The sequence below is a fragment of the Pogona vitticeps genome, chromosome 6 (genome assembly GCF_051106095.1).
Source record: "Pogona vitticeps strain Pit_001003342236 chromosome 6, PviZW2.1, whole genome shotgun sequence".
NCBI classification, from domain to species: Eukaryota; Metazoa; Chordata; class Lepidosauria; order Squamata; family Agamidae; genus Pogona; species Pogona vitticeps.
The window spans coordinates 45,843,690-45,860,395 of NC_135788.1; the positions used below are offsets into that span (position 1 = coordinate 45,843,690).

Below are 16,706 nucleotides of genomic sequence, written 5' to 3' on the forward strand. Positions count from 1 at the left end.
TGGGGAAACTGGAAGCATTTACTGGGGATTTATTTCTATGTTTTTCTCCCACATTGCTCCCTTTTGGCACGTAAGTTAAATACAACATACATGTATAAAAATTGTGGTAGTTTAGTGTTCACTGCATCTTCTGCTTCTTTTTAGATAATTACAGCCTTTTTATTTTTCAGTGGAAACTGGTGAGTAGCAAAAAAACTCAGATTTCTTCACTTCACATCCATTTTCGGTCAGAATCAGAATAGGTTTGGTCCAAATTTGTGCAAACAGATCCTCAGCTTTCCAACTAAACTCTGACCTGAATCAGCAGGATAGCCTTGCAGAAGCCTCACTTGATTGGCGATTTAGACAAGAAATTAACCTCACAGTGCTTTTCAACTCACAGAGGCTGATATTTAGATGTTTAAATAAACTCAGCTATTTATCTTTCAAAGGTACAGAAGAGCTGTTTTCCAACTCCAAAAATGGATTGGAAGAGAGATGCAGGATCTGATTATTATAGTTACCAAAAATATGCATTTCCCCCATGGCACTCAGTTTGATTTATCTTCCAATCTGTGTGTAAACATAATATTTAGAACGGATTAGCAGTGTAACCTCATTAGTTCAGTTTCAAACACAGCAAACCATGAGAGTGAGAGGTGGTACTGAGATGAAGTACAATCCCTGGGGTCACACACTCTTAACCTAAACACTCAACAAACTGTGAGAGAAATGAGCACAACAACACTCACAATGATGTGAATGTTGTTGTGTTCATTTTGCACCATAGGTTGTGCAAGAATTCAGAGATTTCGGTTGCAAGGTACTTACCATGCTTTTGCAAATGGCTGTACGTACATGTTGTCTGTACAAGCAGCATGTCTTCACATCAGCTTTATGTTCCTGTGCCAAGCTCTAAAGTAATTTTTTAATATATATATATTTTGTGATTGGAGAGTGCTTTTCAGAAACAGAAGTCTTATGGATAGCTATTTTTAGATGCACCCATCCCCAGTCCACACAGGTTGAAGGCATGAGACAATACAAAGTTTCCTGTCCAGCCCTGTGTTCCTCTGTTAAGTGTTCCTCTGAGGGGAAAATCTATATAAACGTCAGCTTTGGTCTATGTTTTTGTTAGAGGCAATGTCTTCTCTGGTTCTTGCTTTTGTGTGCTATGTATTCTGACCATGCTTGCTGATTTCCAAACTGTGACTCATTCCTAAGTCTGGACTGACAATGTTTCTTAGGCTTTCCCTGATTGTCTGTGTGATTCAGTTCTGGATTTTGTCTTTCACCCTCCCTGGTTTATCCACCTCTTCAGTAGGCTCTGGTTACACAGTCCTTACACTGCTTCGATTTTTATTTTGAATCCCCTCACCTTATGTGGGAAGGAGCCAGTCTGTCAGAGAATAAGACACTCTCCCTGTTTTCCCTCCTCAGTCCCACACTGTATGGGAGGAAAAGATGATATTTGACCATAGCTCATTTTGCTACAGATTCTGCAGTAAACATCCAGACTAATCTGTTCAACAGGTCATGATGATGACAGTAATTTGGGTTTGAACCAAAAGGTGCTGCATATATTGGAAGAAACTCTTTTGTTCTCATAATATTGTTTCTTAGACAATTTTTTCTTTCGTATGAAAAAAATTCAATAAAATTTCTATCATATAATAATGTAAAAATATATTCCAGATTCGCTGTCATAAAAAACGTATTCAATATAAATGAGGATTCTGTGGGTTTCCTTCAGCGGTATTAAGAAATGTTGTCAAAACATAAGCCATTGTTTTATATCCCTCTGAAACAGTAGATAGATCTAGTTACTTTGCATGCCAGGTCTTCATTAAAAATGGGAGAAATCTGTGCGAAGAACCAAGGACTCTGGTCGAGCTGTTGTTTTAAGGACACTAAAACCATTCTTAGAGAGAATACCTTACCAGTGTAACCTAGTAAAGGTGAAGCTGAGTATGGTTTTGAAACATGATGATCTCCGACATCTAAGCCCAGCAGTCCAAATACACTAAAGTGCACTAGCTTTTAATGGAAAGGGAAACAGGTCATGATTTAACTTCAAAAACAGAGCTTTTGAAACATCTGCCTTAGCGCTAACATGTTAAAATGAAATTAAAAATTTGAAGTGGTCAGATGTGTTTTGGACTACAAGTTCCAGAATTCTCCCAAAACACAAATCAGTGCCTCTCTACAAAAAAAAAAACGATGTTATAACATTAACTGTTTTGAAAATTATAAAATTAAGTTATTCTAGCATTTATGAATGATATATTGAGAATGTATTGTTTTGAAACAATTTTTTTAAAAAAAAATGACTTAAATTGCCAAGAATGGCCAACCTCCAGATTACTTCCCACTCTGCATTAGCAATCTGAGATATGGAGATTAAAAATGTGCTGTCTTTATTTTTGCAACTGGCCCAATATGTCAAAGCATACATAAAGTTCAACAAATGCTATGGCTATTAATATGACAGTACTTTCTAACATGACTGTTGTTTTCTACTGCTAAATTAGCCAAATAGGACTGATTGACAGGCATGTTATAAGAAATGCATCTGAGACATCATGTCATTATAACAAACAGACTGTATTTCCGTAATTGCTCATAAATATTTACTTGACTGATCACATAGAGATCCTACAAACTCTGGTGTACTGATGAGTTGGTACACATATCATGTTGTGTGGTAACTATATACTGACACTGTGACTTTAGTATTGCTGGTACTGTAACGTCTTTGTTTTTTCTTCTGGTTTTCTTCTATAAGCCATTTGTGACTGAGACTTGACATGAAACAGACATTATGGTTCTTCCAACCCAACGGGTTGTCCTTTTACAAGCACAACAAATACAGGGCTTTGGAAAGAATATGGAAACATAAACAGTTTTGTTTTTAAAGGCATTGTTTTTATTGGCATAGAAGATGCTGCAAACCTATATTCTCCTGTTTTACAAATGGAAAATAACATTAAAACAATTTCAGAGACAGTAAGTTTCCCAAGTGCTTATAAATTTGCATAGAATTTGGATTTCCACACAGGAGAGCTGTCCATCTTTTCAATGCCTGAGAATCCCAGTTTATGTATATCTCTGTAAACACTCAGATTTCCAGTTCTCAATATAGTAAGGGTGATGCTTATTGTAGAAGAAGATACCATCTAATGGTTAACAGTGGTTCATTTCACCATGTGAACTGTCTGATTTTTCTAAGAAAAGAGTTTGAAACGTTTTGATTCACCACAACTTGTATTGTCAGTACCAAAGATTGCAGTTTGATTTCAAGAAACTGACTTCAAAATACAGATATTAAAGTTGGTTTGTTTGAACTTACCATGGTTAGAATTATCCATAGTTCATGGCTAGACAAAATCTTCCAAGGTCTTCTTCATGATCACAGAAAAGGAGGAGAAAAGATGGCAATTTCATGGTTCTGTGCTGCTCATTTCTCCACAGTAACATCACTTTAGATAGCCAATGTCATTTCTATACCTGTATCAATGCAATAATGCCTTCTTTTATACTTAGACTCTGGACTGGGTGGATCTACAAAAAAGGAGAAATGTCTGCTTCTATGGATTTATCTAGTTTTGTTATCCAGTTATCATCCTCATCCCAAAAACTGTTATGTTGAGGCCAAGAGCCAATGGTCAGTTTTGGTACCTTCTGCCAGCACAACAGGGGTGTTCTTCCTCTTGTCTTCCCCTCTGTGGCCCTCCATGGTTTCGAAGGCCAGCTTCAAAGGGCCTCTCATCTCCCCAGAATAGGTGTTTATGGAAAGGAGGCAGCAACAGGGAAGGGAGATTGCTGTTTCCAATGGAGGAACTTAGAAAAAGGTCAGAGATTTTAATAAAATATAAGCACAGCCAGATGTTTTAAATCAACTACATGTATGGTAATAATATCATTTTATATAAGGCTGATGCACTAAATTCTTCATTCTTGTGATTAAGCAGTCCCAAAGTGACAAGAGCCTGGAAGATGGTTCATTTCCAAGCAACTGTAAGACAAGAAGTGCTATTGCTTCCTCCCGGGGCTCAAGTGCAACCTGTAGCAGGTGCTGGAAATGAATATTTGGCCATGTCAAAATTGTCCACTCCTGTTTTTAAAGAAATGGTGACTGATAAAGATTTTGGTGGTGAGGGAGATGCAATGATAGAGAATGCCCACCCCTCAGACCTTTGATATTATTGCTGCTGCCATGGCTGTTATAGCTCATGCTTCTCTAAAGTTCCATGAACATAAAGGAGAGAATACACTGCTCAAAATGTAGTTGTCTGGAAGGCAGAGCCAACTAGCATTAGATATGTGGTTGCTAAGATGGAAAGCATCTTCCCAATTTCGTAATGCTCCTCGTTATTCCAAATGGCAAATGAAGGCTCTAGGGGTCATAGCACAATGATGTACCTACTCTTGTAGTTCTTAGACATTGTTGCTGACAATGTATGAAATGAATAAAAAGTAGTGCTGAAGAAGCCACTGGCAATGGTGCGGCTAAAAAATATTGTAAATAAAAAATAAAAAAATAAAAAGAAATGGTGGATGTATATGCAGTGGTACTGCAGGAGCCATTATTTCAGCTGTACCACCACATCACTGGTTTGGCTTTGCAATATTCAGTCATGCAGCATCCTTTGCTGCTACCTTGATGAGCTGTCTCCAGAATTTATGTTCTGCCTGTAGTCAGCCATCTGTCACATCTGTAATCAAACCAAGTTTTCAACTATTCTTTTGCAGTAAAAATATCAGGAAAGTGAGACATCTCACTATCCATGGGAACCTTTAAAATTAATTGTTTCTGCCATCACTGACATATATTTCTTGGAACCACACAGACCTTTAGTTGATCAGTTGCATGTAACAGTTTACTGCATGAAAGGTGTAAAGTTTTGTGAATTCTTAAAGCATTTTGAAAACAATGTGGCTATTAGAGAATAAGGGAAAATCTAGGAAGAATCTCTCTGTGTGTCTGTGTGTCCTAGAGTCAGAGTACAACATATAAAAAAATGCTTTAATTGTAGTTTTTTCTAAGGTAGTATTATAACTTCTGCATAAGATCTGTTTACCTTGATACCTTTTTACCTTAGATTTTCCCCAAGCATGCACTATTTGAAGCTTTCTCATGGCTTACATGACTATGTTTTTGGTGGTGGTGGTGACTGTGGTGTTTTTCCTGATCTTATAAACTATTTTGGGATATGTACAGTTGAGAAGTCATATAAAAATAATAATGATCATCATACGGGGGAAAGAAGAGTTACTTGAAACAAGTGTTTATTTAACAGGCCTTAAACTTTTAAGAGATTGCACATAAAACATTTGTGCTTGAGAGTCAATGCGCAATTGACAGGAAATGGAAAAAGGGCAAAAATACTTGATCAATGCAAAATTGATAATAGGCCTTGTAATAAATAGGTTTGGAGCCTGGAATAAGGCTGGAGATGTTTTAAAATCATGTCAGATTTTTGAGCCTTGATGCATCACTAGCAGAGCATTGTTCCATTGTTGTAAGGTTGTGCCAAATGTGTAAGTGTCTTGTGGGGGGAGGCTTAATATTGTGATTCTAATCCAGTGGAAATTTCAACAAGCACAAAATAGACATACGGTGTTTAGGTCTTCAGCTCTCTGTGGGCAGCAAGGACAATTATGTTTTCAGATCTTTGCAGAAAATGAACCAAGACATGTCTCTAGATCCTTTCCCCTCATCCTGACAAAGCAGGTTCATGCATGAACTGCTGATTGGCTCAGTGGTTTAGATATCTGGCTGCAGAGCCAGAAGATGGGAGTTCAATTCTCCATGATGCCTCCTTGACAAGAGCTGTTCCACAGGGGCCCTTTCAGCTCTGCAGTTCTAAGGATGATGAAGATTCACTAGGGCTATTAGCACTATTATATTTCTAGTGATAAAGAACTGTAGGATAGAGTGGTCTGTGTGTCACTGACTTTCTGCTCTTTGGTGTAGAACTGATATGAGTGCATGAAATTCTTTCTCTGTCCTGCCATAGACTTGTTAAAGATATTCACGACTTCCCATGACTGCTATGAGACAATTGATGTACAGTGGTGCCTCGCATAGCGAGGTTAATCCATTCCAGATTAACCTTCGCTATAGCGAAACATCGCTAAACGGAATTTAAAAAGCCATAGAAACGAAGTTCAATGCGTTCCTATGGCTTTAAAACTCACCATTAAGCGATGTTCCTCCATAGTGCCGCCATTTTCGCGCCCTCGGTAAGCGGCGCGGACCTTCCGGCGGCCATTTTGGAACTGCCGATCAGCTGTTCTCCCCCGCTTCGTTATGCGATATTCGCTAAGCGAATCGCTTAGCGAATATCGCAAAGCGAAAAACGCCATAGGGGCCATCGCTGAGCGAATGCTCCAGCGATGGCCCAGAGCCCCTCGTTAAGCGATTTCATCCCTCAGCGAGGCGCTCATTAAGCGAGGCACCACTGTATTTTATGTGTGTTTTAATACAATCCAGTATAGTTCTTTATCACCATATGCTGTACACTGTCTTTGCAGAGACTATGTACACGCTTTGCACACATTGAATGTATGAACTAAAGAGTGTTCAGACCCTATATTGAGAATTGCATTAATTCTTGGTAGGAAAATAGCAGTCAGAAAGAACAGAATGCCTCCCTCCATTCTGTTCAAGCTTATGAATGAGCACAAGGAGGTTCTGTGCATCATTTGACCCATGTCTTACACCAGTACCTTTCTGGGATGGGGGATTATTGCAGGGTCAAGAGAGGAAGCATCATCTGTAGCCTTACCATACTCAAGAAGCTTTCTGGGCATTAAAAGATTTGAGAGGAAAGATTTTCCAATACTTTTAGTGGGATTGGAAGTAGAACTTAATTAATGTTCTCATTGCCCATTATAGCTTGTCTCCTGGCACAGTAAGACAGAGAGCAGGAGGCCTCCTGGGATTGTTGAACTTACCTAATATACTGGACTGAGCAAGAGATTCCAAGGCCTCCCCAGGACTGAAGTGTACGGCCATGTAGGAAAGCAGGGTGGGGACTACCTCGTAGGCGTGGACAGATGCTGGGGTCTTAACTACTTTTAGCTCAGCTGTGCCTCTATCTAGGCAGAAGGCGTATTCACAGTGAAAAAGGCTGAGGCTTGATCATGTTCCCTGAGGAACATTTGCAGCTGAATAATCAGATGCGTTGAGCAAAGGGGATTAGGTAAAGAGATGGCATTACCCACCAGGAAGAATCTACTAATTCCACATGACCATTTAGTGAAAACAGTGATTATAAGTAGTCAGAAAATTTTAAATCCAAATATTGGTGGTGCTTCTTGTGAACAGTGCTTGATTTTACAGACTTAATTTAAGTCCTATTGATTTTAGTGGATCTACTCTAAATATGACTAAAGCTGAAGCCAGCCTTGTTCTACCATTAACTTGTAACAAGTGGGTTACCTTCAGTAAGTTATAAAGTGCCAAAGATGGAGATTCATCCTGGCGCCTAGATAAGTATACTGATTGGCACGCTGTCTTGTACCATTCAGAAAATGAGTGTTGATATGAAAATAACTGTGTGTGTGTGTGTGGGGGGGGAAACATATGTAATATTGCAGGGAATGAAATTTTTTAATATAGACTCTTCTAAATGTTAAAGAAGAAGCATTTGTCTTGCTTTGATGCTCATCTATTAACATGCATCTATTTGACAGTAATAGGAAGCCAAATATGACGTATTGGGCAAAGGCATGTAATAGTCTTATAAGGATTACAGTAGCATCAACCCATACCATCAGAAAGCAACTGCTGCATTTTGGTTTCAAAAGGAGGCTCTTCTCTCACCTCCAGCTTCTGTATGTGGACAAAAAAAATGAGGCGGGGTGTCCTTTTGTTGTCTTGCTTTAGTTGTGTTAATATCTTAAGCCTACTTCTAAACATAAGCTTATATTAGGATGGGAAACCTACCAGCTCTGGGGGCCATTTTCACTTTCCCTGCAGTATCCAATAAGTCATTAAGATGGGCTTCACTGGTCTCTTTGGGGTTCTAAAAATAGCTCTATCTAACTGATGAAAGGCCCTTCCCCACCCCCTTAGTCTATAAATGGCTTAGTGCAGCCCTCTAGGAACATCTGCGAGTACAGTTGACCACTTTCCTGCCAAAGAGGGTTTTTTTTTGGGGGGGGATGCTATGGGGATTTAGGTGGCACAGGTTGTATTTTTCCCACATCTATTTTCTATATTAGTCAGGTTCACTTAGATGAAATGTTTTGACAAAACCCAAATATTCCTTCTGTTAATAAATAATGGTAATAGGCTAAATTACGGACAAATTACTATCCTTTGCTTCCCCCCCAAACCATCTGCTAAATGAGTTGGATGATATATTTTGCTGTCACCCTGACACTGGTGTCTGAAGTATTTTTTTTAATTTTGCTTTCAGACATTCATTTCAATCTTTAAAATATGTAATTAAATTAAACATTGTGATGCAAGTTATGTGTGCTTACAGGGTGCTGTGTTAACACCGACAATGGATCACACAATGTCCATGCAGCCGGCAAGTATGATGGGCCCCCTGACACAACAGATGAATCACCTTTCCTTGGGCACAACAGGAACGGTAAGCTGAAACAGCATACTTCTCAAGTCTGTCTTTCAGATAATTCTTTATTTCTTTCTAGTTTCTCACAGTTTTTATGTAGTTAATCCATTCATTAGCATGCCATAGCTAATACCTTTTCCGGTATCAATTTTTTTTATTAACAACTTGGGATAAGGTAAGGGGTACAGAAGGTAAAGGGTGATATGAGGGAAGAAAAAGGGAGGGGGAGGAGAACACAAAATGTACTGACATCCCATCTATTCATGTTGCAATATCAACTCAACTTTCCGCTTTTCTTCTATTTGATTGCCCTCCAGGTTTTAACTTACATTTACATCCTAGTTTTAATCTATGTTATTCAAGCACTATCTGGTGACTCAAGCCATTTATAAAAGAAATCCCATCATTCAGTTGCCTTTTGTATTGGGCAGTCTTTCAACACTTCTGATAAGATATCCATTTCTGCCACTTCCCGTATCTTCTCAATAAGTTCCTCTTGTTTCGGTATCACTGATTTCTTCCAATTCCTGGCATAAAGAATTCTGGCTGCGGTGACTATATATATAACTAAGTAGTTCTTTGTCTTGCCTATATTGTCTGGTATAATACTCAGGAGGAACAGTTCTGGGGTTGGTGGAACCTTACAAAGCAATATTTTTTGTAACAATGTACACCTATCCAAAATTGTTTCGCTACTCTGCAAGTCCACCACATATGGTAAAAACTTCCCTCATGTGCTTCACACTTCCAACAAACATTTGACACATCTGTATAAATCTTTGATAATTTTTCCAGAGTCATATGCCACCTGTAAAACATCTTATACAGTGGTGCCCCGCATAACGGGCGCCCTGTTAAACGATGAATCTGCATAGCGATGTTTTTTGTGATCGTTTTTGTGATCGCATTGCGATGTTTTAAATGGTAAAACATCGCTTTGCGATGATCGGTAAGCTGTTTTGCTTACCGATTTTCGCATAGCGATGTTTTTAGAACAGCTGATCAGCAGTTCCAAAATGGCCACTGGGTAAAAAATGGCCTCCCGCAGTGTTTTCGCGCCCATTCCTCACTTACCGGGCAGCGAAAATGGCAGCCATATGGAGGATTTTCGCATAACAGTGAGTTTTTTGCCCATAGGAACGCATTAAACGTGTTTTAATGCATTCCTATGGACTTTTTTGTTCTGCATAGCGACGAATCCACATAGCAATGATTTTTCCGGAATGGATTATCATGGCTATGCGGGGCACCACTGTATATGTTCTCCTTGAAATTAACCAATTTTGTGAGCATTATATTATTTTGCCATATTTGCAACCATTGATCAATATGTCCTATATTTTGTGCCCACCTAATCATACATTCTTTGACTATCTCGTCTTGCATTTTGATTTCTAACAAATAATCATGCATTTTCTTAATTACTTTATCTTTATACTTTATATTTTTATCATGATTGCAGAGTAATGTGAAATAAAGCATAGAATGAGTACATTTAAACATTAATACATGTGACATTGGATATCTCTGTTAATGACTTCTCAAGATTTACCCACACCCCAAAAGCAGCCAACCTCACATAAATCTCCACTATGGTCCTGGAGATAAACTATATTATGTGCTTGATTAAAATCAGCCCCAGAAGCTGTTGTTTGAAGAAATGTACAGGTATCCTTATGACACTTGACTTTTTTTTTTGTAATTGTTCAGTAACTGTCTTCTAAAGTAGAAGAATACAAGATAATATTCCATTCCTTCTATAGAAGATGAAAAAAAGGAACCATATGAGGAAATTTCCACAAAGTAAATGGAGGTCTTGGACCATGTATTTACACCATCTTCGCTTTCATTAAAAATATAATTCCGAGGGATCTCAATTCAATGATGATTTCCATTACATAACTACACAGTCTACCTTGATTCAGAATTTGATGCAGGTATTATGTTAGCATTCAGACAAGAATTGCTGGCAATGAAAAGCAAATGGGCAAGGTGCCTCTTAGGATATTATGGAGTACAACTTCTACTGTTGCTCTATCTGCATAACGTGCACCCTAAATTGCTCTAATCTACAATGTACTTTTCTGTAACTTGCAAAACAAAAATTTATATATTTCTTCAATCAAGTATTTATTGTTTGGTTTCAAAAACTCATAAAATGTGATGAAAGAAATGATCAATACAACAATAGCTGACACCAATAAAAGACAACACTAGAATAATTTTCTGTCCTTGCTTTTCTCCCTCTAAAACATATTAATATTTTTCTTGTTTTGCTTTTGAAAGACCATGAAACAGATTTTTTAATATCCTTACATTTTATAGTGATATAAGTTATAGGAAATTCGAAAGGCAGTTCAAGGTTCTCTTGTTTGGAGAGATATATTTGTAGGAGAATTTAGACATTTAAACGTACGTATCAATTTGTACCATGCTTAAACAATATATATTTCAAGGTTTAGTAGGCATTTCTTACTGAATATCAGTTTCCCTCTTGGATTTTTTTTTTGTGTAGGCATTAATGTTTAGCCAGAAAGTGTATATGAGTGAGTGAAGCAACAGCTGGGTGTAATATAGAAGTATTAATATTTTTTGTGAAGGAAGTGTTAAATTTGTTGGTAGCTCTGGTAATCTTTTAAATTTCTTTAAATGATTTGTGTTAGGAAAACATAAGCAATAGGAAACCATTCCCACCTCCACTTCCTTTGTCCTCTCCCTTTCATATGATTAGTTTACGGACCTGAAGAGCAATAAAATGGTTAATTTATTCAAATAATATTCTGCAGACTAGAAGGTTGAATAACCAGAAAGATTGTTGTTCCTTAAATATTCTAAGTCATACAGATTTTATAGCCAACAATGTATTTGAAGAACCAATAACATAAAGTCAAAGGAGGAAAAGAGGTTAGGAGAACTTTGGTGGGGCAAATGGCAGGTTCATGATAGGGGATTTTAAGCAAAGAATGGACAAACTAAAGATATTGGAATCCACATTTCCATCTCATGGTTGTTGTTTGTTTTTTAAAAATAATTTGGCCCTTAAATATTGTGGCCAGAATCCCTTTCAGTTAGATTGCTTGTGTGATGAACTATAATGCATGGAGTCTAACGTGTTTTACACTCAGTAGGATGTGCCCAGTATCTCTTTGCACAAGCAGATGTGCCATCTGTTCAAATAGTGATATCTGTTCGTGCAAGGATAAGCAGAAAGATCAAACACTTGTGGAGCATTGCGCTTCACGGATGATGAACAGCATGACTGTCTGTTTCTATTATACAGATAACGCTCTAGAATGACTGAACCTGCGATCCTTACTGCAATAGCAAAAACAGTACAGTACTTTGTAATAATGAGGCTAATAGCAGTATTATTTTGTGCTTTTGAACTAGGTCAAAAACATGGTGCTTTTCTTTTCATGATGCCAATGATTCCTAAAAGCTGTCTGTTTCTTAAATAGCGCCACAGGAGAACAGAGAATCATGGGTTACCTCAGTGTTCCCAAATCAACCTGAGCCAAATAGGGGTCAAAGAAGAATGTTACTGGATTTGGGAAATCCTGCATGAATTTCTTTTTATTAGTTTTTATTATTTAATTAACTATACCACTCCCATTAGTGCCACAACACTACTCTGGGCAGCTCACAGTAAAATATACACTCAGTCTAGGAAGTAAAATAAAAAACAGGAGAAGAAAGTATCTAAAGAACCCTTCGGGGGGGGGGGGGACACAATTTTTATAAAACCAGCAAAATTTCTTAGATGTCTTCCTTCCAAAAAACAAACAAACAAACAAGCTTTTACAGTGGTAAAAGATGGCCAGTGGCTGAGTTATCACATACTTTGCTTGAAGTGGATCTTAAAGTTGACAGAATCTAATTAGTTGTATTCTTGACCAGTTCTGGGTATTATCGTCCAGCTCCATAAGCTGTTGTTCTTGTCTTGATGGAAACCTATTCAGATAACATGTCCTCTAAGTTCAACAATAGATTTAGAGGAGAGGATCTAAACCCACCCATGGTTGTTTTACTCAAATGGGCAGCTGTAGGTCTGGAGAGGCTCATCTCGCATTTAGGCGCTACACAGAAATGAGAAGCAGGGGAAACAGAGAGTTGTGCTTGCTTGTAGAGGCTACATGTGAGCCGAACCCTTCTCTTCATTCTTGCCATTGGCCATGTGAACAAAGTGAAGGTGGAGGAATCAGGGCTATGTGCTGACAAATCCAGAGACCTTAAGACCTGAACAGAGCTTGAATTCTCGTCAAATGTTCTAAACATGGTGTGATTATTTATAGCAAACACTTCTGCTGCTGTCCATTTAAGGTACAGCTGAAAGAGAATTTACTTGTAAATAACTGTGCTTCAACTCATCTGATTCTTTTCCTGTGTAAGGAAAAGTATAGCATAATACATATAAACATTTCATTTCATACATGCCTACATGCAATTTGATGTATGAACATTCTGATTTTTTTAAAGTCAGTTCTGCCAATAATTTTTTAACAGTTCTCTCTCGCAAATATAATGTTGTCAGCTAAAATGTTTTATTTAAATTTTACAAGAGCTGAAGTAACATGAGCTGTTCTGTTCTATGGATAATTTGTGACCTTCTCAGGAACACAGTGTGATCTTTCACATATTCCAAGGACTTGCAGGTTGTGTTGTTTGTTAGATAAATTCTGTAACGTACGTTTAGTCTATTAGGTCAATTCAAGCCAGTTTATATTTGAGGGTGCATATCAGATGGTGTATACTTTTCCCAGATTATAAGGAGCTTTATGCTTTGTGTTAGCTTATGTTTAGTTACACTGTGACCATGTTGCCAGAGAGCTTCCAAACACTGTCCACAAACACCAGCAAAAAATGAATCTCGTTTCAAATACTGTATATGTATAACATTGGGTTATGTGTTCAGATATGTACAAACTTCACATCATGCTATATAGGCTTTTTAAAATGCTATTTAGGTTATTAAACAGTGGTATACATATCACTGGCAGAATAGAGAAGCAATCTAGGTGGGACACACAGTTACCATAATAATAGTGAAGACAACAATCTTCCTCAATCATTGTTGTTGTTGTTTACTTGTTAGGTTGTGTCCGACTCTTCGTGACCCCATGGACGAGAGCACGCCAGGCCCTCCTGTCTTCCACTGCCTCACAGAATTGGGTCAAATTCATGTTGGTAGCTTCGGTGAAACTGTCCAACCATCTTGTTCTCTGTCGTCCCCTTCTCCTCTTGCCTTCACACTTTCCCAACATCAGGGTCTTTTCCAGGGTGTCTTCTCATCAGATGTCCAAAGTATTGGAGCCTCAGCTTCAGGATCTGTCCTTCCAGTGAGCACTCAGGATTGATTTCCTTCAAAATGGACAGGTTTGTTCTCTTTGCAGTCCAGGGGACTCTCAAGAGTCTCCTCCAGCACCACAATTCAAAAGCATCAGTTCTCTGGCCATCATGCTTCTTTATGGTCCAGCTCTCACTTCCATACATCACTACTGGAAAAACCATAGCTTTGACTATGCAGACCTTTGTTGGCAAAGTGATGTCTCTGCTTTTTAAGATGCTGTCGAGGTTTGTCATTGCTTTCCTCCCAAGAAGCAGGTGTCTTTTAATTTTATGGCTGCGGTCACCATCTGCAGTGATCATGAAGCCCAAGAAAGTAAAATCTGTCTCTGCCACCGTATCTTCCCTTTCTGTTTGCCAGGATGTGACGGGACCTATGGCTATGATCTTAGTTTGTTTGATGTTGACCTTCAGACTTCTTTCACCCTCATTACAATGTTCTTTAATTCCTCCTCACTTTCTGCCATCAGAGTAGTACCATCTGCATATCTGAGGTTGTTGATATTTCTTCCAGCAATCTTAATTCTGGCTTGGGATTCATCCAGTCCAGCCTTCCGCATGATGTATTTTGCATCTGTTAAATAAGCAGGGGGACAATATACAGCTTTGTCATACTCTTTTCCCAATTTTGAACCAATTAGTTATTCCATATCCAGTTCTAACTGTTGCTTCCTGTTCCACATATAGGTTTCTCAGGAGATAGATAAGGTGGTCAGGCACTCCCGTTGCTTTAAGAACTTGCCATAGTTTGTTGTGGTCCACACAGTCAAAGGCTTTGGCATAGTCAATGAAGCAGAAGTATATGTTTTTCTGGAACTCTCTGGCTTTCTCCATAATCCAGTGCATGTTAGCAATTTGGTCTCTAGTTCCTCTGCCTCTTCAAAATCCAGCTTGTGCTTCTGGGAGTTCTCGGCCGACATACTGCTGAAGCCTACCTGGTATGATATTCAGCATAACCTTGCTAGGTTGTGAAAGTGCAATTGTATGGTAGTTGGGGCATTCTTTGGCACTGCCTTTCTTTGGGATTGGGATGTAGACTGATCTTTTCCAATCCTTTGGCCACTGCTGAGTTTTCCAAATGTGCTGGCATATTGAGTGAAGCACCTTAACAGCATTGTCTTTTAAGATTTTAAACAGTTCCACTGGAATGCCATCACCTTCACTGGCCTTGTTGTTAGCCAGGCTTTCTAAGGCCCACTTGACTTCACTCTCCAGGATGTCTGGCTCAAGGTCAGCAACCACGCTATCTGGGTTGTCCAGGACATCCAGATCTTTCTGGTAGAATTCCTCTGTGTATTCTTGCCACCTCTTCTTGATATCTTATGCTTCTGTGAGGTCCCTACCATTTTTGTCCTTTATCATGTCCATCTTAGCACAAAATGTTCCTTTAATATCTCCAATTTTTTAACAGATCTCTGGTTTTTCCCTTTCTATTTTTTCCAATCTGTGAAGGGGATTGCTGCCTTGTCAATCCTCATACCCTTCAGCAAATGTGGGGTACTATTGCCTTACAATCCACAGGAACAGGGACTCAAGTTGTGGGATTCGCTGTAAGTCGCATCAGTGACTCACCTCAAAAACATTTTTTTCAATGACTTGGACTTTACTCACCCCCTTTTTTTCTAGGGGGAAAAAGCTTATTTTTAATAGGGGTTTAGCCTTGGGGCTTGTGATTTGGCACCAAAGACTTGGACTTGGGACTAAGACCCAAAGACTTGCCAGCATCCCTGCCAATCCGTCTGCAACTTTTTCTGTGTTTCTACTAATCCCCGATTTTCTTGTCTACCAATTTACTACAAAAGATAAATAGAATAGCAGAATACATGTAAACATATGAATCTTCTTCCCAGGAGAAGTGGGCTTTTTGTTTCTGTCATGTTGGACTTAGGTTGTTTCAGATACTTTTTAGTGGGACACAAGATACAAGATGTTTAGAACCGCTAGCTTTGAACTTGTGCATTTCAAGGTCATAATGAAGATTATGTAGTTTCATGGTCCACTGTATTCAATTTTTGCTGATGATCATTGACATTTCTGATTGGCATTGACTGTCTACTCACATAGAGTTTAATCAGGAAACTTATGTCTGTCATTTCTGACAATGGAAAGTTACATACAAACTTTCATTTGAGTCTCTCAATAGCTGCAATAGCACTATTGAATATGATCTCTTGAGAATCTGCTTTTTACCTTAACTTGGAGTTCTTTCTTTCCATGCCAGTGAACCTAGAGCTTAATCAGCAGCTTAGAGCTGCTAACCAATAAAAAAAGCAGCATGGAATAATACTCAACATCATAAAATAACCAAAACTATCACAAAGTTTAATTGGCTTTTTTAAAAAAATGGCTATGGACTTCAGGAATAATATCTCAGGATTTTTACCTACTGGGAGCTTTCTTAATAAAAATGTATTACCTCTTAATATGTCTATAAGAAACTGAGAGAACCTTCCCCAAGGATCTTATCTCAGCAGGGTATAATCTTTATCAATGGTTTAGGCTTAATTATTTGCAACCAATTTCTATGAAATTCACAAATGTCCTGCTACAGAAGTACAAAAGAGGTGAATCTTTTCAGGGCACTGCAATCCATATAGCTCCAGGAAGATAAGGGGAAAAAAAGACCTTAACTAATTATCTCACCAGGATCACATTTTATGGGGAACACAAGGCATGAACAATGGACTTATACTATGCTCATACAGTACTCCCAATGTTGTCCTTGAAAAAGCTACAAGAGGGTGCTATAAAAGACCATTGGCTGGCTACCTTTCAACAAGATGTTTTCAGCAA

General features: G+C 38.4%; 1 protein-coding gene across 6 annotated transcripts in view; it reads left to right on the top strand.

Annotated features, from left to right (window-relative positions):
- The window catches only part of RBMS3 (RNA binding motif single stranded interacting protein 3), a 1,057,118-nt gene that overhangs the window by 989,759 nt on the left and 50,653 nt on the right, over positions 1-16,706 (top strand). For 5 of the 6 annotated variants that reach the window (XM_073003440.2, XM_073003439.2, XM_073003444.2 and 2 more), the window contains one exon: positions 8,478-8,588. The exons of the other annotated variant lie outside the window; for it this stretch is intronic. In XM_073003440.2, the coding sequence (XP_072859541.2) occupies positions 8,478-8,588 (111 nt within the window). The remainder of the gene's footprint in view (positions 1-8,477; positions 8,589-16,706) is intronic. 6 annotated transcript variants of the gene reach the window in all.